Below are 24,495 nucleotides of genomic sequence, written 5' to 3' on the forward strand. Positions count from 1 at the left end.
CCATACTTCTACAGTTAATTATGTAATATATAATCTGCCAAGCAATAAGTTTCATGTATCAATTTAAAATCTCTGATATGGTATAAAGACATTCTCATTAATCTGCTTATATCAATAGTGTATAAAATAGAATTAGATCCTAAGACCATAAGATATAGGAGCAGAATTAGGACATTTGGCCCATCAAGTCTGCTCTGCCATTCAGTCATGGCGGAACTAAATTCCCTCTCAACTTCATTCTCCTAACTTGTCCCCATAACCTTTGACACTCTTACAATCAAGAACTAACCAACCTCTGCTTTAAATATACCCAATGACTTGGCCTCCACAGATCTACCACAAAAAAAAATATCCTCATCTCTGTTGTAAAGGGACATCTTTCTATTCTGAGGCAGTCCCCTCTGGTGCAAGATTCTCCCACTATTGGAAATATTTTTCCATGTCGACTCTATCCAGGCCTTTCAATATTTGGTAGGTTTCAATTAGACTCACTCTCATTCTTTTAAACTCCAGTGATGACAGATCTAGAACCAAGCATTTCTCATACATGTACCGTTTCATTCCTGGAATCACTCTAGTAAACTCCTGTAGACCCTCTGCAATGCCACAACATCCTTTCACAAAACAAGTGTGGTTTGACCACTGCCTTATAAAGTTTCATCATTACATCCTTGTTTTTATATTCTACTCCTTCTGAAATGAACACTAACATTGCATTTGCCTTCTTTACTACCAACTCAACCTACAAGTTAACTTTTAGTGAATTCTGCACTAGGACTCCCAAGTTCCTTTACACCTCTAATTTCCGAATTCACTTCTCAGTCAGAAAGTAGTCTATGCCTTTAGTCCTTCTACTACCAAAGTGTATGACCATTCACTTCCCTACACTGTATTCTATCTGGCACTTCTTTGCCCATTCTCCTAATAGGAACTTTTGGTTTAAGGTGGCACTGGTGAAGCACGGCGATGACTTGCTGGCAGCAATCACAACCATTAACTGTCATTACTCACACTTTTTCTCAAAAATGATCACTGCAATCAATAGCCTGCAACTTCCCTTTTGGAGTTGAGCTTTTGAACCACCTGCACGACCTGGCATTTTTGCAGTGAACTAAGGTCTCAAAGGTGCAGGATGGTTGCAGCATGGGCCAGATCGAGGCAGCAGAGCTTGGGTTCAGGCCCCGAGAGCAGGGAAAAAGCTAATGCTTGGCAACTGCTGCAGCAGGCTTGGAGGTGATTTCAAGCCGCAGAACCGAGGTGAAGCAGAGTCGAGGCAGCAGGGCCCCCACCCAGAAGCAAGGAGCGACCTTCTGTTTGGCCAATTTAAGCACCGGGCCAGATTGGAAAGGCTGGGTACAGGTCGAATCGAGGTAGTGGGGCCTGGGCTCGAGGGTGTATCAAAGTGGCAGGGCCCGAATCCAAAAGTGTGGAATGACCTGAGGTTTGGCTGGTTTAAGTGCCGGGCCAGATTGAAAACATCAGGGTGTTGGGGCTGGAGGCGAAGGATGAACCGGTGTTCAGCTCATTGCTTTGCGAGGTTTAGTTGTCTCTCGGCTGAACTGAGGCTGTGGCCTGCATTAACAGGCTCCTGGATCGGCTGTGACTGGCTTTGTGGCTGTGGACTCGCTTTCGTGAACTTCATTTCTGAATGTCATTTGCTTACTTATGTACTTTGAACTTTAATCTGTCCCAAGCCCTTCTGTCGATCCCCCGCTTCCTGAACACTACCTCAGACATCCCACCTCTCCCGGAAGTTCCGGGAGTCTCCTGCATATTAATAGTGGCTCTCTGATGCCCGCAAATTATATACAATATCACGGAAATCAATTTTTTTGAGAGCGAGCGAGAGAAAGCAAGAGAGAGCACGAGAGCGACCACGAGAGAGAGCGCGCATGTGAGAGAGAGCGAGCGAGAAAGCCAGAGCGCTTGAGAGCACGTGAGCGACCATGAGAGAGAGAGAGAGAGAGAGAGAGAGAGAGCGCGAGCGAGAGCGTGCCATTGCAGAGTGTTCCAAAAAAATATAAAACGTACGTCACCCCAGACTACACTAAAGTGTACCCCTGCCTAATAGGGGTCAAAATAATGACAGTGTTGCTCGCTGCACTGTTTGCAACAGTGACTTTTCTATTGCCCATGGTGGGTTAAGACTGCAAAAGACGTGTTGAGGTGAGTTTGACAGGTGTCATTCGTTCATTAGCATAGCTAACGTTATTTGAACTAGCTGGCTGGCTGCTAAGGAGCTACTGTATTGCAGACATCCCACCTCTCCCGGAAGTCTCCCGCAAATTGATGGTGCTACCTCCCTGAAATGAGTTTTTGCAGGGTGGGATGTCTGCTACTTCTCCCTCCACCTACCTTTGTATCATCCACAAATCTGGCCACAAAGCTATCAATTTTGTCACCCAGATCTTTAACACGCAAAATGAAAAGTAGTGGACCCAATAGAACACCACTAATCATCCACAGGCAACCAGAAAAGGCCCCCCTCATACCCTCTCTTTGCTTTCTGCCAGTCAGCCAATTTTCTGCCCATGCTAGTATCTTTCCTGTAATCCCATGGGTTCTTATCTTGTTTAGCAGCATCATGTGAGGCATTTTGTCAAGGGTCTTCTGAAAATCCAAGTACACAATATCTATCTTTGTAAATCCTGCTTGTTACTTCCTCAAAGAGTTACCCCCCCCCCCCAGTGAGGCAACACAACTCTAAAATAGGACCTTTCCAAACAAGACAAACTATGAGCAATCGGTTACTTGAACCCCTAGGTTTGGGTCTGAATACTGTTCACTGGATTTTTTTCAGACACTTCTGGTCTAGCAGTTTAATTTTCAGGAATCAAGGAGTTTGTACCTATATCCATTAAGGAAGGCCTCACCACTGCTGACCTCAGTATCTCCTGTCAGCATCTTGAAGGTGGATGTTTTTCCAGCTCCATTTATCCCCAGAAGTCCAAAACACTGCAATGGAAATGAAAATTCAGAGGGGATTCATCTACAAGCCAACGTGTACAGCGCAGATAACAAAAACAGGACAGGGAGCGGCAGTTTTTGCTGTGCCATCTTTGCTTTGTACTACAGATCCCAGAGCTTCTACAGATTCAAACATAACTTAGAGAAGAGAAATTAGAAATTTTGTCTGTTTATTTCTCCAATTTTGCAGATATTGAGCTCTCCCTTAAAATCATCTGTTCTCAATATCTATTTCTACACAAGGACCAGTGAGTAGCATTTTATTAGGTACTTCAACAATAGAAAGATATGGAGAGTCAAATGTTCCCCTAACTTGACATTTCTGCAAGTAAACTTTCCAGCATGTCACTGGATAGAACAACATGCTGCCAGGTCTATGCATCAGGTAGTAACAATCTTAGGTGTTTGAAATGACCACAATCAACCATGCATGCAGGCTCTCACCTCCCCTGGGGGAATTCCCACACACAATCGATCCACAGCCGGTTTCTTTTTCCTTCTGTAAACCTGGAGAGATAGGAAGTGATTTTTTTTTTTTTTTTTTTGCAGATGGCACTAGTTTTATGCTTTTTGGTACCCAATACAGAAAAATCAAATCTCAATTTCAAACTGCCAACAATAAGCAGTACAAAATATGGATCTTTGACCTAATACATTAACTCTGTTCCCCCCCTACAGACATGACTTAACCTGCAGAGTATGTCCAACATTTTCAGTTTTTATTCTAAATATGAAGGATCTTGGCAAAGAAGCGTACATATTACAAGGGTAAAGTTTCACTGTACCCAGTAATAGTTGAGCCCTCTCTTTTTCTGAAACTGTTCCCGTTTTTTGACGCAAACACGAGGAATTCTGCAGATGCTGGAAATTCAAGCAATATACATCAAAGTTGCTGGTTGACTGAAGAGTCCTGACGAAGGGTCTCGGCCCGAAACGTCGATTGTACCTCTTCCTAGAGATGCTGCCTGGCCTGCTGCGTTCACCAGCAACTTTGACGTGTGTTGCCCGTTTTTTGACCCTGAGTTCATCTGCTGTTCTTTCATGTGCTTATAGATTAGGAAATTAAACTGAGAAATGCTTGAACACGTTTCATGCCATTTACAGAAAATACATTGGTCCTGTGGGATATTACCACCAGTATCATAAGTGTCATCGAAAGCAGGTAATTAAACTCACATAATTATAATCACAAAGGTTAATTTAATTACTAGACCCTAATGACAATAATGTGATAGTTAAGAAATGAAAATGGTGATTTAATTGAAAGGGTTAAAACAAAAGAGATAGTTTTTTTTAAACCAAACAGTCTTAAAATTTAAACTTTTTATAAAAAATTTAAGTTATAAAAACTTAAAACTTTTTATAAGGTGCTTTCTAGCTGGAGCAGGCAGGATTCAGTGGTAAAAAGGTCATTGATAAGCTTTTACCAAAATAAATGATTCGAACAAAAATTTTAAAAAATCCTTAGTTCGGGGGGGGTAGGGGGCAGGGGGCAGGGGGCAGGGGAATTAAAGTTAATTAGGCATGAATGTTGAGAAGACATCGCTGTGGGAATTGTTCATGTAAAAGACAGCTTGAGTAAGGCAAGAGGTATATCAAATACTAGCTGATCCAGGAACAGGTCACTTGGACATCTGTAAATTAGTGTTTGATTCACTAATGGGGTGAAGTACTTAGAACAGTGAAGGACCAGAAACCCTTGCAGACCTTCAAACAGGATGTTTGTGTTTAGTGTGACAAGGAAACAAGGTCACAGACTTCCTTTTTATGGACCTCATCAGCCTTGGCTTAACACACTAATCAGATTCAGAAAATGATCCCTACTGCAAAACGTAAAGTTTTAGCAATCCTACTGCTCCTTACCCACCTTATTCCATCTATCACTGATCACTATGTAATTGTTTTCTAATAATTACAGGAACTGTCACCATTCTACAAACCAGCAACCTTGCTCTGTTGAGTAATCCACAGTAAGGTCAACACAGAATCTTGTAGAACTTATAAATGACTGTTCAATAAAAGGCAACTCTAGGAAACTGTGTCCAATCTGAAATTGTACATGCTATTACCAAGTAACAGTGCACTTGCATTCTCCAATTCCTCACTTCAGGTTATTTGGAGCCACAAGAGTACTGTATGTTCCATAAAATAGAGAGTAATAGATTGATTTGTTGATGCATCTGTGATTAACTTTGAAGTGTGCCACTGCACTTTCAGAAACGAGAGACCAGACATTCTGAAAATGGCCTAACAGAGACCTAGAGATATATTCCATTTGGCTCAATTTTGGACTGTGCATTGAACTTGCCAGCACTGCCAGAAGAAACAAACAGTCATTTAGTGAAATACGTCAAGAAGCAGTTCACAGTTTTAACATCCCTTACCTTGGTGAGATCCTTGATAACTAGAATATCACCCTCACTCCCGCCATACATGACTCTTTGCCTCTCTCTGGCTACATCCTCATCTTCTGATTCCAGAGAAGGAAGCTTCAGTGACATAGGCCTGTGGAGAGAAAGCAGAGGTGTAGGTGCTTAATTTAGCTCAAACATAAATTAAAATCCAAAGCCTTTGTGCTCTGTATATTATCCCTTTGAATAATTGCCGTACAGATGATTAGAGGTTGCAAATGTGACACCAAATTACCTCTGCATGTCGTCACCTCTTCCCAACATTTATATTCTGGATCATGCATTTAGTTCTCATTGGCCTAACTGAAGGTTAATTGGAAAACACATATTAGTTCTTCTTATTTTTCAGGGGCACAGGATTATTCTGTCTTATTTGGATTAAAATGTTCATGTATCATCTTTGGCTCAGTGCATTTAGCATGTCAGCGAGGGACGAGGGTTTTGCAGGGGGCTACTCATGAAAATTCTGATTTAGGACACTGAATGTGGCTCTGCAAATTGATATTTGCTATATTATCAATAATACAAAATGGCCACAAATGTACCATGAAAGAGCGCGCAGGAAGGATGGCCACATTAGCAAGAGAGCAAGGGTGACCCAATAAAAGAAATCTGTGCTCTCAGATGAGAATAGTTCTAAGTGTGGGTGAGAATGGGGGATGGGAAATCCCTTCTCCAAATCCTGAAATCTCCATGCTGTTACATGCTCATGGAGATCTGTTTTTTTTTAGTGAGAATGATGTAATGGTCTTTTGGAGGTCACCTGATGTGATTTTCCCACTGATGTGAGGTCACGTGATGACATGTGCCCCGTGACTAAATAAGGGTCGACTCAGGTGACGCAGTAGGGTTTTTAAGTTTGTAGATTTCCAGGTAGAATGTGCTGTGCCTCCGTTTCTGCTGCGTTTATTTTTGTGACGCAGTTTCATTTTTAAAACGGTTGTGCGCTCTGCTGAAAGATTCCATATTATTTGGACTGGAAATTTGTGGCTGGATGTGCCAATTTACTCAATTCCAACAGTTGAAGGGAGAGTGAAGAATATATCGAAGGATCGACAGAAGTTGACATCGTTTGGCAGTTTAATAAAGAATCGACCTTATTGAGTCGTCGTTGGAGGAGTACCTGCATCGAGATAACTCTTGCCAGAAAGAGCAAGAAGTTCATGCAAAAAGCTGCTCTCTCTCTCTCTCTAAAGGGATTTCAGGTCAGTTGATTTAAACTGTTTATTTTCGGCATCGGGAATCCTGTGGACAGAACCAGCAGTAAAGGTGTGTCTGTGAAGAAATCCTTCTCCAGAGAAGTCTCTCCCAATTGAACGTGTAAAACTGTGGACTTTCGAAGTTATCGTTTTAGGAACTATATCTGACTGTATCGCTTTAAGAACTGTTTTCGCATTTAACGCTTTAAGAACCAAGCCGAGTGGCGAGTTGGTGAACGGCTGCATATCTGTTAACTTCCGGTTATAGTTTTCGTTTGTTTTTTTCCCTTATCATTTATACGTGTTTAATAAATGTTTGGTTGTTTTTATATAACCTGTCTTGATTGATATTCATTGTTGCCCTTTATGTAACAATGCTAATGAACATTAAGGAGTGTCAAGGGTCAGCAATATTGTAAAATGAAAAATTAAACGATGAATTAAAAATGAACAGTCAACATTTCAGGCTGAGACCATTCATCAACTCCTGAAAGGTCTCAGCCTGAAGTATCAACTGTTCATCTCCCTCTATAAATGCAGCCTGGCCTGCTGAGTTACTCCAGCAGCTTGAGTATTTTTCAACCAGTAACTCCTGAGTCATGCAAGTAAACTACAATTATAGGCCACTCATAACCATGAACAAGTTTTGTTTTTCTGGATGTCCACAAGTTCATTGTGTTCCTAAATCCAAAAATACTCAATGTGAAATCTATGATTTTGATAAGGGCTAATTAACATGAACACTTATTTGTTGTCTTCCTTTGCCTAATTATAATGGTACAAAACCAGGATGTTCCGTGCTCAGTGGCTGGTTTTGATGGGTTTGAGGTGTCAGTGGCTATTGCATTGTTTAATAAAGTATTATTGAATAAGTGTCATCAGAAGATCACCAATTCCCAAAGCAACTCTAGTGGCGACCTGTAAAGAAACTGACAACCTATGTTAAGAGACGGTGGTGCCCAAATGCTGTGGGGATTCTTGTTTAAACTCAGTAATACTTATGGGAGCAGATTCATAAACTGTGTATTCATTACCCAAGGAGGGCCTGTAACAGAGAGTACGCAGACAACAAATGTGAAAACTAAACCCTTTGAATTTTGGGAATCTGAAATAAAATTGAAAAATGGTAAAAACAGGTCAGGCAAAATCTGGAAACAGAAACAGAGATAAGGCTTCAGGTCAAAGACTGGAAGGTCAGAACTGATGAAGCACCGAGTATTTCCAGGGTTTTATGGTTTTATACCTTTGAATTAGGAACAGTTCTATTCTGTACTTGCACTTTCAATAGAAAATTTCCAAACACATGCAGTCAGAAGATAGAACAGATTTTTATCCTACTGTGCAGGACTGGATGTAAACGTTGGCCAACAAAAAGATTTTAACAAATTGCTCTGTTTTGCTACTGCAGAATTTTACAAATCCTGTTTTCAAAGAACTGGACAATCACACCACTCATTAGAAAGACTACAGTCACTAATTTTTTGAAAGGATGATGCAGTAAAATTTTAAGCCAACTACTCACCTCATTTTGATGAAGAATTTATACTGTAATAGAATTGTGAACAGAAAGAAGACGACTCCCTGGACAGCCATAGCAAACATGTTCTTCCCCACCAGGTCCCAGGAGAGTGGAGACACAAACTGCTTCTCTCCTACATCAGACACAAGACACAAAGTTCAGGTAGGAATTTCTTAGTTAACCAAGCCAACAAAAATAATGTAGTCTTCATTAAACTGGAATAGCTGTCTATAATTACTAGAATGTAGTAGCGTGGTGACTAGCAGTACAGAAGTCATTACTAATGATTCAGTAACAATTCAGATCACTGCCTGGGGAAATTATATTCAGCCAATTAAATAAATCCACAATAAAAAGCCAATGTCAAACTCACTTAGGTCACATTTCTTCTCCATTCTGATGTTTGATCTGAACAACAGCTGAGCCCCTTGACCATGTCTGCATGCTTTTGTGCATTGAGTTGCTGCCACATGATTGGCTGATTAGATATTTGCAATAATGAGCAGGTGTATAGATATACCTAATAAATTAGCCACTGATTGTAATTAGAGAGTGAAAATGCTTGTTAGCATAAAGGTTTCAGAGAGTGGTTGGGTTAAATAGTCTGTTCTCTGCTGTAAATTCTGTGTAATTTATATAACTACAACTGGCACATAAGAGGAGATCGGTTGTTTGCTGCTCATGAGAATTTTGAACTTGCCTTGAAAATGCTATGTTCTGAAGACTATCAGCTAAAACAATAAGGAATACAATTTCCTTCCCCCTCCTGTAAAGCAGTTCTGGCTGGACTTGAGAAGATCATTAATAACAATTACTGACCAAACCTCTCCAAAGCATCTGCCATGGCTTGATTCTTCACCATGTCTATTAATCCTCGACCCAAACAGAAATGCGGGAATATGAGGAATACTTTCTTCAGGATTCGATTGACATCATTCAATTTCTGCACAGAGAGGAAATAAGGAAACCAATAAATTAAATAATTTTGATTCCATTTTTTCTGTCACTTTGCTGAACTCTGATTCAGTAACAGGAATAGGTGTGATGCAAGTAACTATCTTCGTGATGGAAAAAGGGATTGTGTCTCTGGATGGACTGAATAGGCTGCACATCCTGAATTGTCCAATGTGTTCTTGTCACACAAGACATGGAATGGAATTTCTTTGTGTTAAGCAAGATGGTTCAGTTGGATGTTAGCCCTGTGCACAGTGAAATGGAAAGAAATTAATTCACCTGACTAACATTCCTGCTGATGGTTCGGTTGGAGAAATGTAAATGTGAAACCTTGATCTGATTGACAAGACTGACCTCAGTCAGAACGGTGGTGAAGATCTTGCATCTGGTCTCAGCCTACCAGCTACAGAGAGAAATCAGCCAAGGCACTGCACCTGACTATTTAGAGTGTTGGCCGAGGACAGGGCCATGCTTAACGTTGAATGTGCACTAAAGTTGAACAACCTGGTGACCATTATTTTCTGCACTCATGCTGAAATATTCTTGGATACTAGAAGGAGGTGTCCAAGGGCAATTAGTTTGGTGGGGTTGAGACTCAAACCTGCTTACTCAAGAGAGTATGCATACCATCACTGAGCAAGCTGGGATTTAGTCATTTTAAAATTAATTCTTCCTTGTATTTCCAGCATCTGCAGAATTCCTCGTGTTTGCGTGTTAAAAATAAGCTTGAGCTCACCAGCGCGTAGGTGACGCAAGGGCAGATCCTGGTGTGGGAACCCATGTGTGACGTCAGGCACGTGGGTGCGCCTGTGTGTCGTCACCTGTGGGGGTGCGCTCATATTTAAAAACACCTAAATGGACGTTTCTTATGATTTTAGTGGGACAACAACATTAATCAAGGGTTTCATTACTGAATCCAGTGTTGTGAGATGTAAAGTCCCCTGTTATGTGTCCAGCTTTGCCGTGTTGTTGGTGGAGTGGGCAGCATGGTGTTTGTCTCGACTTGGGTCACAACACCAGAATTGCCAGCGGTGTCCACAGACAGTATATTAGTCAACAGAAAAACTCTCGTCCCTGCAGTCTTTGTCTCCTGGTAAACTCAACACTCCGACAGAGTGGACCATAGATACCCCTTCCTCGCCTGCCCCATTTTTACTGAGATATGTTTCCCCTTCCTTCTCGGTCCTGAAGAAATGCCTCAACCGGAAACGTTGACTGTTGACTTTTTTCGATAGATGCTGCCCGGCCTGGTGAGTTGCACTAGCATTTTGTTTGTGTTGCTTTGGATTTTCAGCATCTACGGACTTGCTGATGTGACTTACCTCACCATTGTCCCTCCGGCCTCCGCACACTGGTACCTCTTTAGAGACCTCCGGTAACTATTGAACAAGTTAGGTCTTTATTCTTTGGAGGGTAGAAGGTTGAAGGGGGACTTGATAGAGGCGTTTAAAATTATGAGGGGGATTGATAGAGTTGACATGGATAGGCTTTTTTCATTGAGAGTGGGGAAGATTCAAACAAGAAGACTGAGTTGAGAGTTAAAGGACAAAAGTTTAGGGGTAACATGAGGGGGAACTTCTTTACTCAGAGAGTGGTAGCTGTGTGGAACGAGCTTCCAGCAGAAGTGGTTGAGGCAGGTTCGATGTTGTCATTTAAAATTAAATTGGATAGATATATGGACAGGAAAGGAATGGAGGGTTATGGGCTGAGTGCAGGTCAGTGGGACTAGGTGAGAGTAAGAGTTCGGCATGGACTAGAAGGGCCGAGATGGCCTGTTTCCGTGCTGTAATTGTTAAGTGGTTATATAAGCGCACTGTCTCAAAGAAATAAAATGTCAGCTGATCCATCAATGTTCAACAGACAATGACCACAACCACAGTGACTTTTGAACTTCAGTGCTTTGCTACCATTCATTTCGGTATTTTTTCCTTCTTAACCTCACATTCTCAAAATGTAATTCTGCTCTTTCATTGGGTAGGATCAACTCCACACAGGAATTCTTTCCTGATCCCTTTCTCACTAGGAACCGATTAAAAGCAGATTATTATTTAAATGGTGAAAGATTAAAACATGCTGTTGTGCAGAGGGACTTGGGAGTGCTTGCTCATGAGTCGCAAAAAGATGGCTTGCAGGTACAACAGGCTATTAAGAAGGCAAACGGAATGTTGGCCTTCAGTGCTAGAGGGATTGAATTCAAGAGCAGGGAGGTCATGCTGCAACTATACAGGGCACTGGTGAGGCCACACCTGGAGTACTGTGTGCAATTCTGATCTCCATACTTGAGGAAGGATATACTGGCTTTGGAGGCAGTGCAGAGGAGGTTCATCAGGTTGATTCCAGAGAGGAGAGATTGAGTCGCCTGGGACTATACTCTCTGGAGTTCAGAAGAATGAGAGGGGATCTTACAGAAACATACAAAATTTTGAAAGAGATAAATAAGATAGAAGTAAGAAAGTTGTTTCCATTGATAGGTGACACTAGAACTAGGGGACATTGCCTCAAGATTCAGGGGAGAAGATTTAGGCTGGAGATGAAGAGAAACTGTTTTTCCCAGAGAGTGGTGAATGTGTGGAATTCTCTGTCCAGGGAAGCAGTTGAGGCTTCTTCACTAAATATATTTAAGATACAGTTAGATAGGTTTTTACATAGTAGGGGAATTAAGGGTTACGGGGAAAAGACAGGTAGACGGAGCTGAGTTTATGGACAGATCAGCCATGATCTTATTGAATGGCGGGGCAGGACTGATAGGCTGGATGGCCTATTCCTGCTCCTATTTCTTATGTTCTTATGAACAAAATTATCAGCATCTAATCCAGCACCATTACAAATTTCAACCCATTTTTTCATTCTAACAGACAGAATTAACCATGCAACAGTAATCGAGACACATGGGGAGGTAACGGTGTGAAGATTCATAACAGGGGAGAACATTCCTGGGGATAGAGTGCAATGTCAGCTCACTGACATACAGTGATACAAGGGAGTAACAAGCACTTGCATCCACAGGGATACAGTACAATGTCAAGGCATTGAAACCAGCACTGACGTGGAATTGCAGAATATCTTATTTGTTTTATTTATTTAGAGATACAGTACAGTAACAGGCCCTTGTGGCCACCAAATTGTACATGTGGCCAATCAGCCTACTGACCCATATGTCTTTGAAATGTGGGAGGAAACCGGAGCAACTGAAGAAAATCCATAGTCACAGGGAGAATGTACAAAACTCCTTACAGAGAGTAGCAACAGAGTTGAACATAGGTCATTGGTGCTATAATTGTGTTATGCTAACCACTATCCTACTATGCTGTACTGATAGTCAGGTGTATACAAGACAGAAGGGATTGACATATTATTGAAGCTGATACAGGGGAATATCAGTGCATCAACATCTAGGACTTCAGGGTCATATTAGGGTATCTAGATCTATAGGGCAATATCAGTGACTCAAAGACCTAGTGGACGATTTGCATCTAATGATATTATAGGAGAATATCAGGGCATTGGCATCCAGTGGACAGAGGGAATAATGAGATGTTGGTTCTCTCTCATCTGTCATTAGTGATTTCACAGATCAAGGGAATGAACAATTGTCATAAAAAACTCAAAATATCAGTATCATTAATTGTGAAAGTGAATGCAATGACCCACACCAGCACATTATCAATAAATTACACTACTCTTCTATCACAATTCTTGAATAATGTTATAGGACAGGGAAACTTCATCTTACTTTGTCTGTGAAGAGCTCCAGGACAAAGGTGGCGACACTGCCATTGATGCCAATGAACAGGTTAACACAGGTCAACACCACATAGGCCGTGCTGGGAATGCTGAACAGAAAGGAGGCGGGATACATAAGGGGAGTGATGGACCACCTGAGGAAAGAGAACCAGCAAACATGAAATCAACCAGAAATCTGAGATCTGAGAGAGCAATCTCTGGACAATCCACTGCTGATATTCTCAAATTCAAAACAAATGTAATCCAGGACCTAAAAACCACTGCCTGCTTACCCATAGAGAAACAGGAGGAGGACCAGGGCTGGCAAATTAGAGGCAGACACATAGGACTTTTGTTGGAAGCAGATGAAGATGATGACAACCATTGTGGCAGGTACTGCATAATTACACTGGAATGACATGAAAAGAAATGTCACTGGGTGTTAGTCTATCTCCATCAAAGAACAATTCAAAATTGGTTTATCCTATCATATTCTCTACCTAACACATTTTATCTATAGTTAATACACATGCACCCACAGTACCATGATAGAGCTACTTCATTACAATATCAGAATGAGGATTTACAGTGACAACCTGAAGCTTATCCCACTGATCTACAGGAATTCACTTTTCAAGTGCTCAATATTAATTTCTGCTTCAAATACTCATTCAACTTCCTTATTCAAAGATGTAATGGTTTCAGTAGTGGACAACATGCACCAAAGTACCCAAAGCAATAACAATATTTTCCACAAGTCAATTTTGTTCTAAAATTTCTCGTCCTTAATAAACTCTATACTTCAAATGAAAGGAAATTGACTTTTTCTCTATTTCTACTCCAACGTCTCTCCTTATTTTAAAATTCTCTATTAAATCAACTCAACATTCGCAGTTCTGGTGTAATCGATTCCCAATGCTTCATGTCCATCCTCATAACTAGAGTTTCCTATCCTGGCTTCATCCTGGTGAATTCCTAATTCATATGCTTGCTGTTTGTCCTATTTCAAAAAGCAATGCTGAGTATATAATACCCAAAGTATAAAGATGGGCCAATGAGTATCCTGCTTAAACACCTCATTGATTCTTATTCTTGTTCTCTCTACATACTGTATCTGTAGTACTTTCAATTTTCTTAGCCTTTTTAAACGATTTATTTTACTTCCTTCATTTCAAGGGATTATGTATTTAAACCTCTGTTTATTTACCTCCTTTAATTTCTGCCTATTGGTTGAATCCATTAATTGTATTAAACCCAAATACTCTGAATTAAACTTTACTTCTTTTTGGTGCCAGAAACATGTCCTGTATGTAGCCATAAACTCCATTCAGATTCCTCCATTAAAAAAAATCACAAAATTGGTCAGAAATATGTTAGGAACAGTGTGATGACAGGTTTATACCCAGAATCAAAAACTATAAAAAGAATGTGTACAGTTATGAAACAAATATCTGTCATACAGGTTCTACTGGCTGGTTTTCATTCCAGAGGATGTTGAAACAATGATGGACTTGTTGGAATCACAGACGACTTGCTTGATTGTCTCTTTACACTCCCAAAAAGTATCTGTGTAAGGAAATTGCTGCCAGTCTCACAGGGCACATAGCCATCTCAGTCAGAAAACTCACCGTGACCCACAGTCATCCTACGCTAGGTCCTCACTTACCCCTGAATAGATAGATAGATATACTTTATTGATCCCGAGGGAAATTTGGTTTCGTTACAGCCGCACCAACCAAGAATAGAGCATAAATATAGCAGTACAAAAACCACAAACAATCAAACAACCAACTGCAAACTATGACAGATGGAAAATAAGTCCAGGACCAGCCTATTGGCTCAGGGTGTCTGACTCTCCACGGGAGGAGCTGCAAAGTACGATGGCCACAGGCAGAAAGGACCTCCTGTGCCACCCAGTGTCGTATCTCGGTGGAATATGGCCGAAGTCCAACAGCAAAAAGTTCAATATCCGGTCTACAAACACGTTCCTCGATCGTAATATGACCCGGTTTGCACCATCTGTTGTTAACCAGAACAGTAAGCACCCGACTCCTTTACGCTTACCGCTCTCAGTGCACTTCCGGTCAGCCTGAATGGTCTGGAAGCCGTCCATGGAGAAATTTTGATCAGGTATGTCCTTGAACCACTAGAGGTATAAGCTTCTTGTGGGTCAAAGTATGAAATGGCTGTAGCCACAGAAGAGATACTGCTGTGCAGTGCTAAGCCATCAAAACCCATTTACAGGACTATATAGAAGACTCTGAGATACATAACATTAGAGAATGTGCTATAAATCTCCACTAATGTATCACTTGATGGGGCTTCGTTGTAAATGATGTGGAAGTGCATTCCCATTGAGGGCAAAACGCTCCAATGGATGGAGTCATACCCTGCACGAAGGAAGATGAGATTCAGTCAATCCATCCTCAGCACATTAGTGCAAGGGTGCCACAGGCAGTTTCCTGGGCCCAACCATTTTCAGCTGCTTCATCAATGACCTTTCTTCTAATGATAAGCTTCCTTTCATCATAAGGCCAAAAGTAGAGATCTTTGCTGAAGATTACTCAATCTTCAGACCCATTCCCATCTCCTCAGCAAATGAGGCAGCTCATTCCTGCATGCAGCAAGACCTGGACATTCAGGCATCAGCTGGTAGGTGACAAGCAACCTATGATGCTTATATGATGCTGTGTGTTTCTGCTGCCACGGCAGGTAAAGTTTTTCTTTACACATTGCATACACGAGCTTGTGCATATGACAATAAATCTGGCCGCCCTTTCGGTGTCCCCCTCGAAACTGACACAACATACGCAAGAGTAGCACAATATACTCCTAGTTATACCATGTATTCAACAGTGGTTGATGGTTGTAACCAGGAACTCTAATTGACGTCTGTAAGGAATGAAATATGCTACACATGACTTTTAATACCATAAATCAGCGAGCTGTTTTGTCATGTCTCCCCTCTCGCTATGAAACGGGGATATCTCTTTTTCCCATATTAGGGAGAGAGAGAGAGCCTGTGGTATGTCGAATTACCGGGTGAGTGAGTAGTCTTTGGCGTACTGCAAGTCTATCTTTATTGATGCTTTGCTGCACGCTTGAGTGCCTGGTGGGGGTTGCCGTTGCTTTTTTGCTGGTAAGGGAGGGGTTGTTGCCTTGTTGCTGCTTGTGCATGGGAGGGGGAGCTGGTGGTGCGGGGCTTTGGGGTTCTAACATCTGTCATTCATTCTTTGAGGCACTCCTCTGTTTTTGTGGATGTTTGCAAAGAAAAAGAGTTTCAGGATGTATATGGTATACATTTCTCTGACATTAAATATACTTAATGACGTGTTTTTTGGATGCCACTGACAGTTGTGAAATACAAGATGAGCCACGGACTATTGTGCAGAGATTGTGCAAATCTCCTAAGGATGCAATTTCACCAGATATGATCATTATTGTGGTCTTACTCAAATTAAACCACTTTTGTGATGCATGTAAAACAAAACAGGCACTAATGAATCTGTTTCCTTGGCAAAAGTGCTTTATTTAAATTAAATTTCACCTGTTTTCCCATTCTAGTAAGCCACAATTTTTTACAGCGATCAGTATTGTAGGCCAGGCAACTTACTTTTGTAAGATCAGAAAATAGAGTATTGATGTCTTGAAAAACAAATCCTGTATCTCTGTACAACAATCACTTAGGCCCAGCCCAAACACTTTCAATTTCTCTTTCTGGAACAACACCTATTTGATTCGAAGAAGGAGTCTGAGTGGGAGTGCTGAGAAAGACATTTTTGAAATCTTCGTTATTTTTTTTCTCCAACGGCGTTCTGAGAGGCGGGACTGCGCAGGCTTGTGACGTCGGGCAGTGCAGCGCAGCAGATTTAAAAGGGCAAACATCCTGCTTCAGGTTTGATTCGAAGAAGGAGTCTGAGAGTCTGAGTGGGAGTGCCGAGAAAGACATTTTTGAAATTTTCGTTATTTTTTTTCTCCAACGGCGTTCTGAGAGGCGGGACTGCGCAGGCATGTGACGTCGGGCTGTGCAGCGCGGCAGATTTAAAAGGAACAAAGCCTCATAGAGCGGGCAGCGTAGTTTGCGGGCAGCGGAGTGAGCCGGGAGCAGAGTGAAGGCTTAAGGGCTTCAGCTCAACGGGCTTAGGCGGAAACAGGCGAGGAAGGTTTGGCATTCATTTTCTGTTGTTATTTGAGGAGAGGGGCAGTATGAGTGTGAGGGCAGTTTGCTGTTCTAGGTGTCGGATGTGGGAGGCCCTGGAGTCTCCAAGCCTCCCGGACGTCTACATCTGCACCAAGTGCATCGAGATGCAGCTCCTAAGGGACCGCGTTACGGAACTGGAGCTGCAGCTCGATGACCTTCGTCTGGTCAGGGAGAGTGAGGAGGTGATAGAGAGGAGTTGCAGGCAGGTGGTCACGCCGGGGCCACGGGAGGCAGACAAGTGGGTCATGGTTAGGAGGGGGAAGGGGAAAAGTCAGGTAATAGGGAGTACCCCGGTGGCTGTGCCCCTTAACAACAGGTACTCCTGTTTGAGTACTGTTGGGGGGGACAGCTTACCCGGGGGAAGCGACAGTGACCGTGCCTCCGGCACAGAGTCTGGCCCTGTAGCTCAGAAGGGTAGGGCAAGGAAGAGGAGGGCAGTTGTGATAGGGGACTCGATAGTAAGGGGGTCAGATAGGCGATTCTGTGGACGCAGTCCAGAGACCCGGATGGTAGTTTGCCTCCCTGGTGCCAGGGTCCGGGATATTTCTGATCGTGTCCAAGATATCCTGAAGTGGGAGGGTGAGGAGCCAGAGGTCGTGGTACATATAGGTACCAATGACATAGGTAGGAAAAGGGATGAGGTCCTGAAAGGAGAATATAGGCAGCTAGGAAGGGAGTTGAGAAAAAGGACCGCAAAGGTAGTAATCTCGGGATTACTGCCTGTGCCACGCGACAGTGAGAGTAGGAATGCGATGAGGTGGAGGATAAATGCGTGGCTGAGGGATTGGAGCAGGGGGCAGGGATTCAAGTTTTTGGATCATTGGGACCTCTTTTGGCGCAGGCGTGACCTGTACAAAAAGGACGGGTTGCACTTGAATCCTAGGGGGACCAATATCCTGGCAGGGAGATTAGCGGGGGCTACTGAGGTGACTTTAAACTAGAATGGTTGGGGGGTGGGAATCAAATTAAAGAGGCTAGGCGTGAGGAGGTTAGTTCACAACAGGGGGATGGGAACCAGTGCAGAGAGACAGAGGGGTGTAAAGTGAGGGTAGAAGCAAAAAGTACTATGGAGAAAAGTAAAAGTGGCAGGCCGACAAATCCAGGGCAAGCATTAAAAAGGGCCACTTTTCAGCATAATTGTATAAGGGCTAAGAGAGTTGTAAAAGAGCGCCTGAAGGCTTTGCATGTCAATGCAAGGAGCATTCGTAATAAGGTGGATGAATTGAAAGTGCAGATTGTTATTAATGATTATGATATAGTTGGGATCACAGAGACATGGCTCCAGGGTGACCAGGGATGGGAGCTCAACGTTCAGGGATATTCAATATTCAGGAGGGATAGACATGAAGGAAGGGGAGGTGGGGTGGCGTTGCTGGTTAAAGAAGAGATTAACGCAATAGAAAGGAAGGACATAAGCCGGGAAGATGTGGAATCGATATGGGTAGAGCTGCGTAACACTAAGGGGCAGAAGACGCTGGTGGGAGTTGTGTACAGGCCACCTAACAGTGATAGTGAGGTCGGAGATGGTATTAAACAGGAAATTAGAAATGTGTGCAATAAAGGAACAGCAGTTATAATGGGTGACTTCAATCTACATGTAGATTGGGTGAACCAAATTGGTAAAGGTGCTGAGGAAGAGGATTTCTTGGAATGTATGCGGGATGGTTTTTTGAACCAACATGTCGAGGAACCAACTAGAGAGCAGGCTATTCTGGACTGGGTTTTGAGCAATGAGGAAGGGTTAATTAGCAATCTTGTCGTGAGAGGCCCCTTGGGTAAGAGTGACCATAATATGGTGGAATTCTTCATTAAGATGGAGAGTGACATAGTTAATTCAGAAACAAAGGTTCTGAACTTAAAGAGGGGTAACTTTGAAGGTATGAGACGTGAATTAGCTAAGATAGACTGGCAAGTGACACTTAAAGAATTGTTGGTGGATATGCAATGGCAAGCATTTAAAGGTTGCATGGATGAACTACAACAATTGTTCATCCCAGTTTGGCAAAAGAATAAATCAAGGAAGGTAGTGCACCAGTGGCTGACAAGAGAAATTAGGGATAGTATCAATTCCAAAGAAGAAGCATACAAATTAGCCAGAGAAAGTGGCTCACCTGAGGACTGGGAGAAATTCAGAGTTCAGCAGAGGAGGACAAAGGGCTTAATTAGGAAGGGGAAAAAAGATTATGAGAGAAAACTGGCAGGGAACATAAAAACGGACTGTAAAAGCTTTTATAGATATGTAAAAAGGAAAAGACTGGTAAAGACAAATGTAGGTCCCCTGCAGACAGAAACAGGTGAATTGATTACGGGGAGCAAGGACATGGCAGACCAATTGAATAATTACTTTGGTTCTGTCTTCACTAAGGAGGACATAAATAATCTTCCAGAAATAGTAGGGGACAAAGGGTCCAGTGAGATGGAGGAACTGAGCGAAATACATGTTAGTAGGGAAGTGGTGTTAGGTAAATTGAAGGGATTGAAGGCAGATAAATCCCCAGGGCCAGATGGTCTGCATCCCAGAGTGCTTAAGGAAGTAGCCCAAGAAATAGTGGATGCATTAGTGATAATTTTTCAAAACTCGTTAGATTCTGGACTAGTTCCTGAGGATTGGAGGGTGGCTAATGTAACTCCACTTTTTAAAAAAGGAAGGAGAGAGAAACCGGGGAATTATAGACCGGTTAGCCTAACGTCGGAGGTGGGGAAACTGCAGAAGTCAGTTATCAAGGATGTGATAACAGCACATTTGGAAAGCGGTGAAATGATCGGACAAAGTCAGCATGTATTTGTGAAAGGAAAATCATGTCTGACGAATCTCATAGAATTTTTTGAGGATGTAACTAGTAGAGTGGATAGGGGAGAACCAGTGGATGTGGTATATTTGGATTTTCAAAAGGCTTTTGACAAGGTCCCACACAGGAGATTAGTGTGCAAACTTAAAGCACACGGTATTGGGGGTAAGGTATTGGTGTGGGTGGAGGGTTGGTTAGCAGACAGGAAGCAAAGAGTAGGAATAAACGGGACCTTTTCAGAATGGCAGGCGGTGACTAGTGGGGTACCGCAAGGCTCAGTGCTGGGACCCCAGTTGTTTACAATATATATTAATGACTTGGATGAGGGAATTAAATGCAGCATCTCCAAGTTTGCGGATGACACGAAGCTGGGTGGCAGTGTTAGCTGTGAGGAGGATGCTAAGAGGATACAGGGTGACTTGGATAGATTGGGTGAGTGGGCAAATTCATGGCAGATGCAATTTAATGTGGATAAATGTGAAGTTATCCACTTTGGTGGCAAAAATAGGAAAACAGATTATTATCTGAATGGTGGCCGATTAGGAAAAGGGGAGGTGCAACGAGACCTGGGTGTCATTATACACCAGTCATTGAAAGTGGGCATGCAGGTACAGCAGGCGGTGAAAAAGGCGAATGGTATGCTGGCATTTATAGCGAGAGGATTCGAGTACAGGAGCAGGGAGGTACTACTGCAGTTGTACAAGGCCTTGGTGAGACCACACCTGGAGTATTGTGTGCAGTTTTGGTCCCCTAATCTGAGGAAAGACATCCTTGCCATAGAGGGAGTACAAAGAAGGTTCACCAGATTGTTTCCTGGGATGGCAGGACTTTCATATGAAGAAAGACTGGATGAACTGGGCTTGTACTCGTTGGAATTTAGAAGATTGAGGGGGGATCTGATTGAAACGTATAAGATCCTAAAGGGATTGGACAGGCTAGATGCAGGAAGATTGTTCCTGATGTTGGGGAAGTCCAGAATAAGGAGTCACAGTTTGAGGATAAAGGGGAAGCCTTTTTGGACCGAGATGAGGAAAAACTTCTTCACACAGAGAGTGGTGAATCTGTGGAATTCTCTGCCACAGGAAACAGTTGAGGCCAGTTCATTGGCTATATTTAAGAGGGAGTTAGATATGGCCCTTGTGGCTAAAGGGATCAGGGGGTATGGAGAGAAGGCAGGTACAGGGTTCTGAGTTGGATGATCAGCCATGATCATAATACATGGCGGTGCAGGCTCGAAAGGCCGAATGGCCTACTCCTGCACCTATTTTTCTATGTTTCTATGTTTCTATTGGAATCTTTTATTTTCTTACTAATAACTAATTTGCTACAATCTCTCTTGCAATAAAAAGAAATTTGTCCATCTATTTCTTGACACATCTATAGAATGTTTTCCTCGGCTTTATATACAACACCTCTAATGCACTTCCTCCATCCTCTAATTGGCTACATAGTTGAAAAAAAAACTATAAACATGGCAAAAATATCATTCCTTTAACATTTCTAGATAGTTTAGTAACCAATGGATTTCTAAATGATCAGCAATGTTATCTCCTTTTATAATAGTGTTATATCAGCTATACTGAATCCACAAGTACCCCCAATATTAAATTGCTTTCCAGAGCCCATCTACAATATATATTATTTAGAATTATGCTCAACACTTCAATTTGCAAGCTATGCCATATCTGACTTGCACTTACCATATCCCATGCAAAGTTAGCAAGCCAATAAACACCAGGCTTCACGCCGCTAACAAACTGAAGGTGCTTAGCCTTGCTGACACGCTCTTCAACGAGGAAGAGAACAAAACTGGCTGGCACAAAGGACATGGCAAAGATAACACAAATGGACACAAGCACATCAACCGAGGTAGCCATCCTGCAAAAAGGGGAAAAGTGTGTTAGAAGCTAGAAATTAGCATACAGTCAAATAAGCAATAACTGTCATATTTTCTCTTAATATGCATTTGAACATGGAAGGCAATAACAATGTTACAAATAAATAAAAAAACACTAAAAACATTAGTGACCTGTCTAATCCAGTGAGTTCCATCAACCCAAGATCACAAAGTGCTTCATAAATAATGGACATTGAGCCCAAGACATTGGGCAGTCTTAAAAGAGAAGAAGGAACGAACACACAAAAAAATACTGGATACACCCTGCACTTGTTAACATTGACAGTTTCTCCTTCCACAGATGCTGTCTGACCTGCCGAGTGTTTCCAACATTTCATTGCCAGCATCTGCAGGTTTTCTGATTTTCTTTTACAGAATTTGGAGATGTTTAGGAAGGAGAGTTATGGTCTACATAGGAGGGAGGGGCTAGGTTGACTATGGGTTATGTTTATGTAGGTTGGCACAACATTGCGTAGAAGGATCTGTACTGTTCTACATAGGAAGGGCAATTTGTGGCTGGGCTGTAGTTATCAAGGATGAAGAGGATTTGAGCAACTAAATCTCAATGCCTGAAAGTGGTATCACATAGGGCCATGGAGGGCGGAACTTAGGATGCTGGCACCTAATGGCAACGCCTTTGCTTGCATCTTCGGAAACAGCTCTATTTCTATCTTTAACATCTCTTTTTTCCCTTTTCAGGGTTCTTTTGAAGACCTTGACCTGGAGTTACATGCTGACTTTGATTCTTTGCGGGAATGGGGCCCACTCTTGGGGCCTCATGACCGGACGTGGCCCAGAAGACTAGTGCGCCTTCAGGGTGCCGGATTTTTGTGGCTCTGGAGACGGACTGATTCGAGGCTGGTGCTGCCACCTGATGTGTCATGGGAGTACATGGAAGATTGAAAGCAGCGAGCTGGTTGCTGGCTGTGTGCCCAGAGACCCAAGACCTTTAGGCACAGAGCTTGAAAGAAGCGATGCAACAGACTTTTAACATCATAAATCAGCCAGTTGTTTTTATGTCTCCCCTTTCACTGTGAAATGTGGACACCTCTTTTTCCCTTATGAGGGAGAGAGAGAGCCTATGGTATGTTGAATACCAGGTGAATTGGGATACTGCAAGTCTGTGTCTTTATTGATGCTTTGCTACATGCTTGAGTGCTCGGTGGGGGATGCCGATACTTTTTTGCTGGTGGGGGAGAGGGGTGGTCATTGATTTGCTGCTGCTTATGCATGGGAGGGACTTTGGGGTGCTAACATTTAACTGTCATTCATTCTTTATGGCACTCCTCTGTTTTCATGAATATTTGTGAAGAAAAAGAATTTCAGGATGTATATTGTATACATTTCTCTGACACTAAATTGAACCTATTGAACATGTGAGCCAACTGCTAACCTTGTCCAATCCTCTCACATATTTGATTTTAGAGCCATTGAATAATGAATAGGAATAAGGTGGAATGTTTTTCAAACAGTCTACTTTCTAGCTAGGAGTCCTAATACTAAATGCAGCATCCTAGCTGTTGCACAAAGATTTGAGCTGGGTCCCTACCAAGACCAATAGACCAAGGAGCAGAAATAGGCCATTCAGCCCATCAAGTCTGCTCTGCCATTCAATTATGGCTGATATATTATCTCTCTCAATCCTATTCTCCTGCCCTCTCCCTGTAACTTCTGACATTTTTGCTGATCAAGAATCTGTTCCAATTAGTGCTGTTTGGTACCATTTAAATACTTTCTATTTTACCAGCTACTTACAATGCAACCTCAGAAAGTTGTTCTTTGGTCAAGTTGAGTGGGTGGTTGAAGGCTGTAATCCCAAACAGTCGAGGATCTTTTCCTGGTGGAAGATTTGCTCTCAGTACTGCATTATTCATCACATTCACAAAGCTCACCATAGCATGCCAACCTTTATTGTTGAACCACACCTGCAAACAAAAAGAAAATGTTCTTTCTATTATAATGGAAGTATCCTAGAATCTTCTAATAAAATACTTCAGTTGCTTCTTAAGATCCTGTACTTGAGCCAAAGAGGCATACAAGGCACATCACAGTGCACCCCAATAATAAGACAGTTATAAAGTCCTATAACACAGAAACAGGCCCTTCGGCCCATCCTGTCATGCCAATCATGAACTACCCATCTATATTAATCTTACTGACCAGCACTTGGTTCACAGCCTTCAATGCATCATCATTTCAAGTGCTAATTAAATACTTCTTAAATGTGAAAGTCACTGTCTCTACCATCCTGTAAGGCACTGCATTCTGAACTACAACCATCCTCTGGATGAAAAACAAAATCTTATTCATTCTAAACTTATTATTGCTTACTTGCTGTTGGGATAAGTTTGCAATACCTGCCTTTATCTATGTCCTTCATAATTTTGTGTGTCCATCAAGCTCCCTCTCAGCCTTCTTCACTTCAAGGGAGACAAACCCAGTCTATTCAGTTTCTCCTCAAGATTGAGATACTCCATCCCAGACAACACCTTAACAAATCTTATCTTAGCAGAATCCTGCCCAAAAACCAATCCCATTCACACAGTGCCAAAATCTCTCTTTAGTTTGGCTATAGCTGCTAATTATTTTGTTCCTTTGGCAGCATTTTCCAGTGAACTTTTTTTAATGTGTGAACTAAATATGATACGTTATTCTGTGTGACCCATTTAGTGGCTGGGATAGACCCATTTTCTTTAACCATAAGGCTAGTAAAACTGGAGGCTGCAGTTAGGAGTAAGTATTTAACATAATTATTAAAAGTATTACTAATACATTAGGTGGGCACGTGGCCAAGTGGTTAAGGCATTCAACTAGCGATCTGAAGGTTGTGAGTTT

At 42.2% G+C, this 24,495-nt stretch overlaps 1 protein-coding gene across 1 annotated transcript in view; it reads right to left on the reverse strand.

Moving 5' to 3' along the window:
• The window catches only part of LOC140188391 (phospholipid-transporting ATPase ABCA1-like), a 210,820-nt gene that overhangs the window by 17,618 nt on the left and 168,707 nt on the right, over positions 1-24,495 (reverse strand). The window contains exons 36-44 of the mRNA XM_072244622.1: positions 23,416-23,585; positions 21,464-21,641; positions 13,067-13,182; positions 12,784-12,928; positions 8,916-9,039; positions 8,100-8,229; positions 5,352-5,472; positions 3,412-3,474; positions 2,849-2,955 (exon numbers count right to left, since the gene is read on the reverse strand). Coding sequence (XP_072100723.1) covers positions 2,849-2,955; positions 3,412-3,474; positions 5,352-5,472; positions 8,100-8,229; positions 8,916-9,039; positions 12,784-12,928; positions 13,067-13,182; positions 21,464-21,641; positions 23,416-23,585 — 1,154 coding nt within the window. The remainder of the gene's footprint in view (positions 1-2,848; positions 2,956-3,411; positions 3,475-5,351; positions 5,473-8,099; positions 8,230-8,915; positions 9,040-12,783; positions 12,929-13,066; positions 13,183-21,463; positions 21,642-23,415; positions 23,586-24,495) is intronic.

This window comes from Mobula birostris, chromosome 26 (assembly GCF_030028105.1).
Source record: "Mobula birostris isolate sMobBir1 chromosome 26, sMobBir1.hap1, whole genome shotgun sequence".
NCBI classification, from domain to species: Eukaryota; Metazoa; Chordata; class Chondrichthyes; order Myliobatiformes; family Myliobatidae; genus Mobula; species Mobula birostris.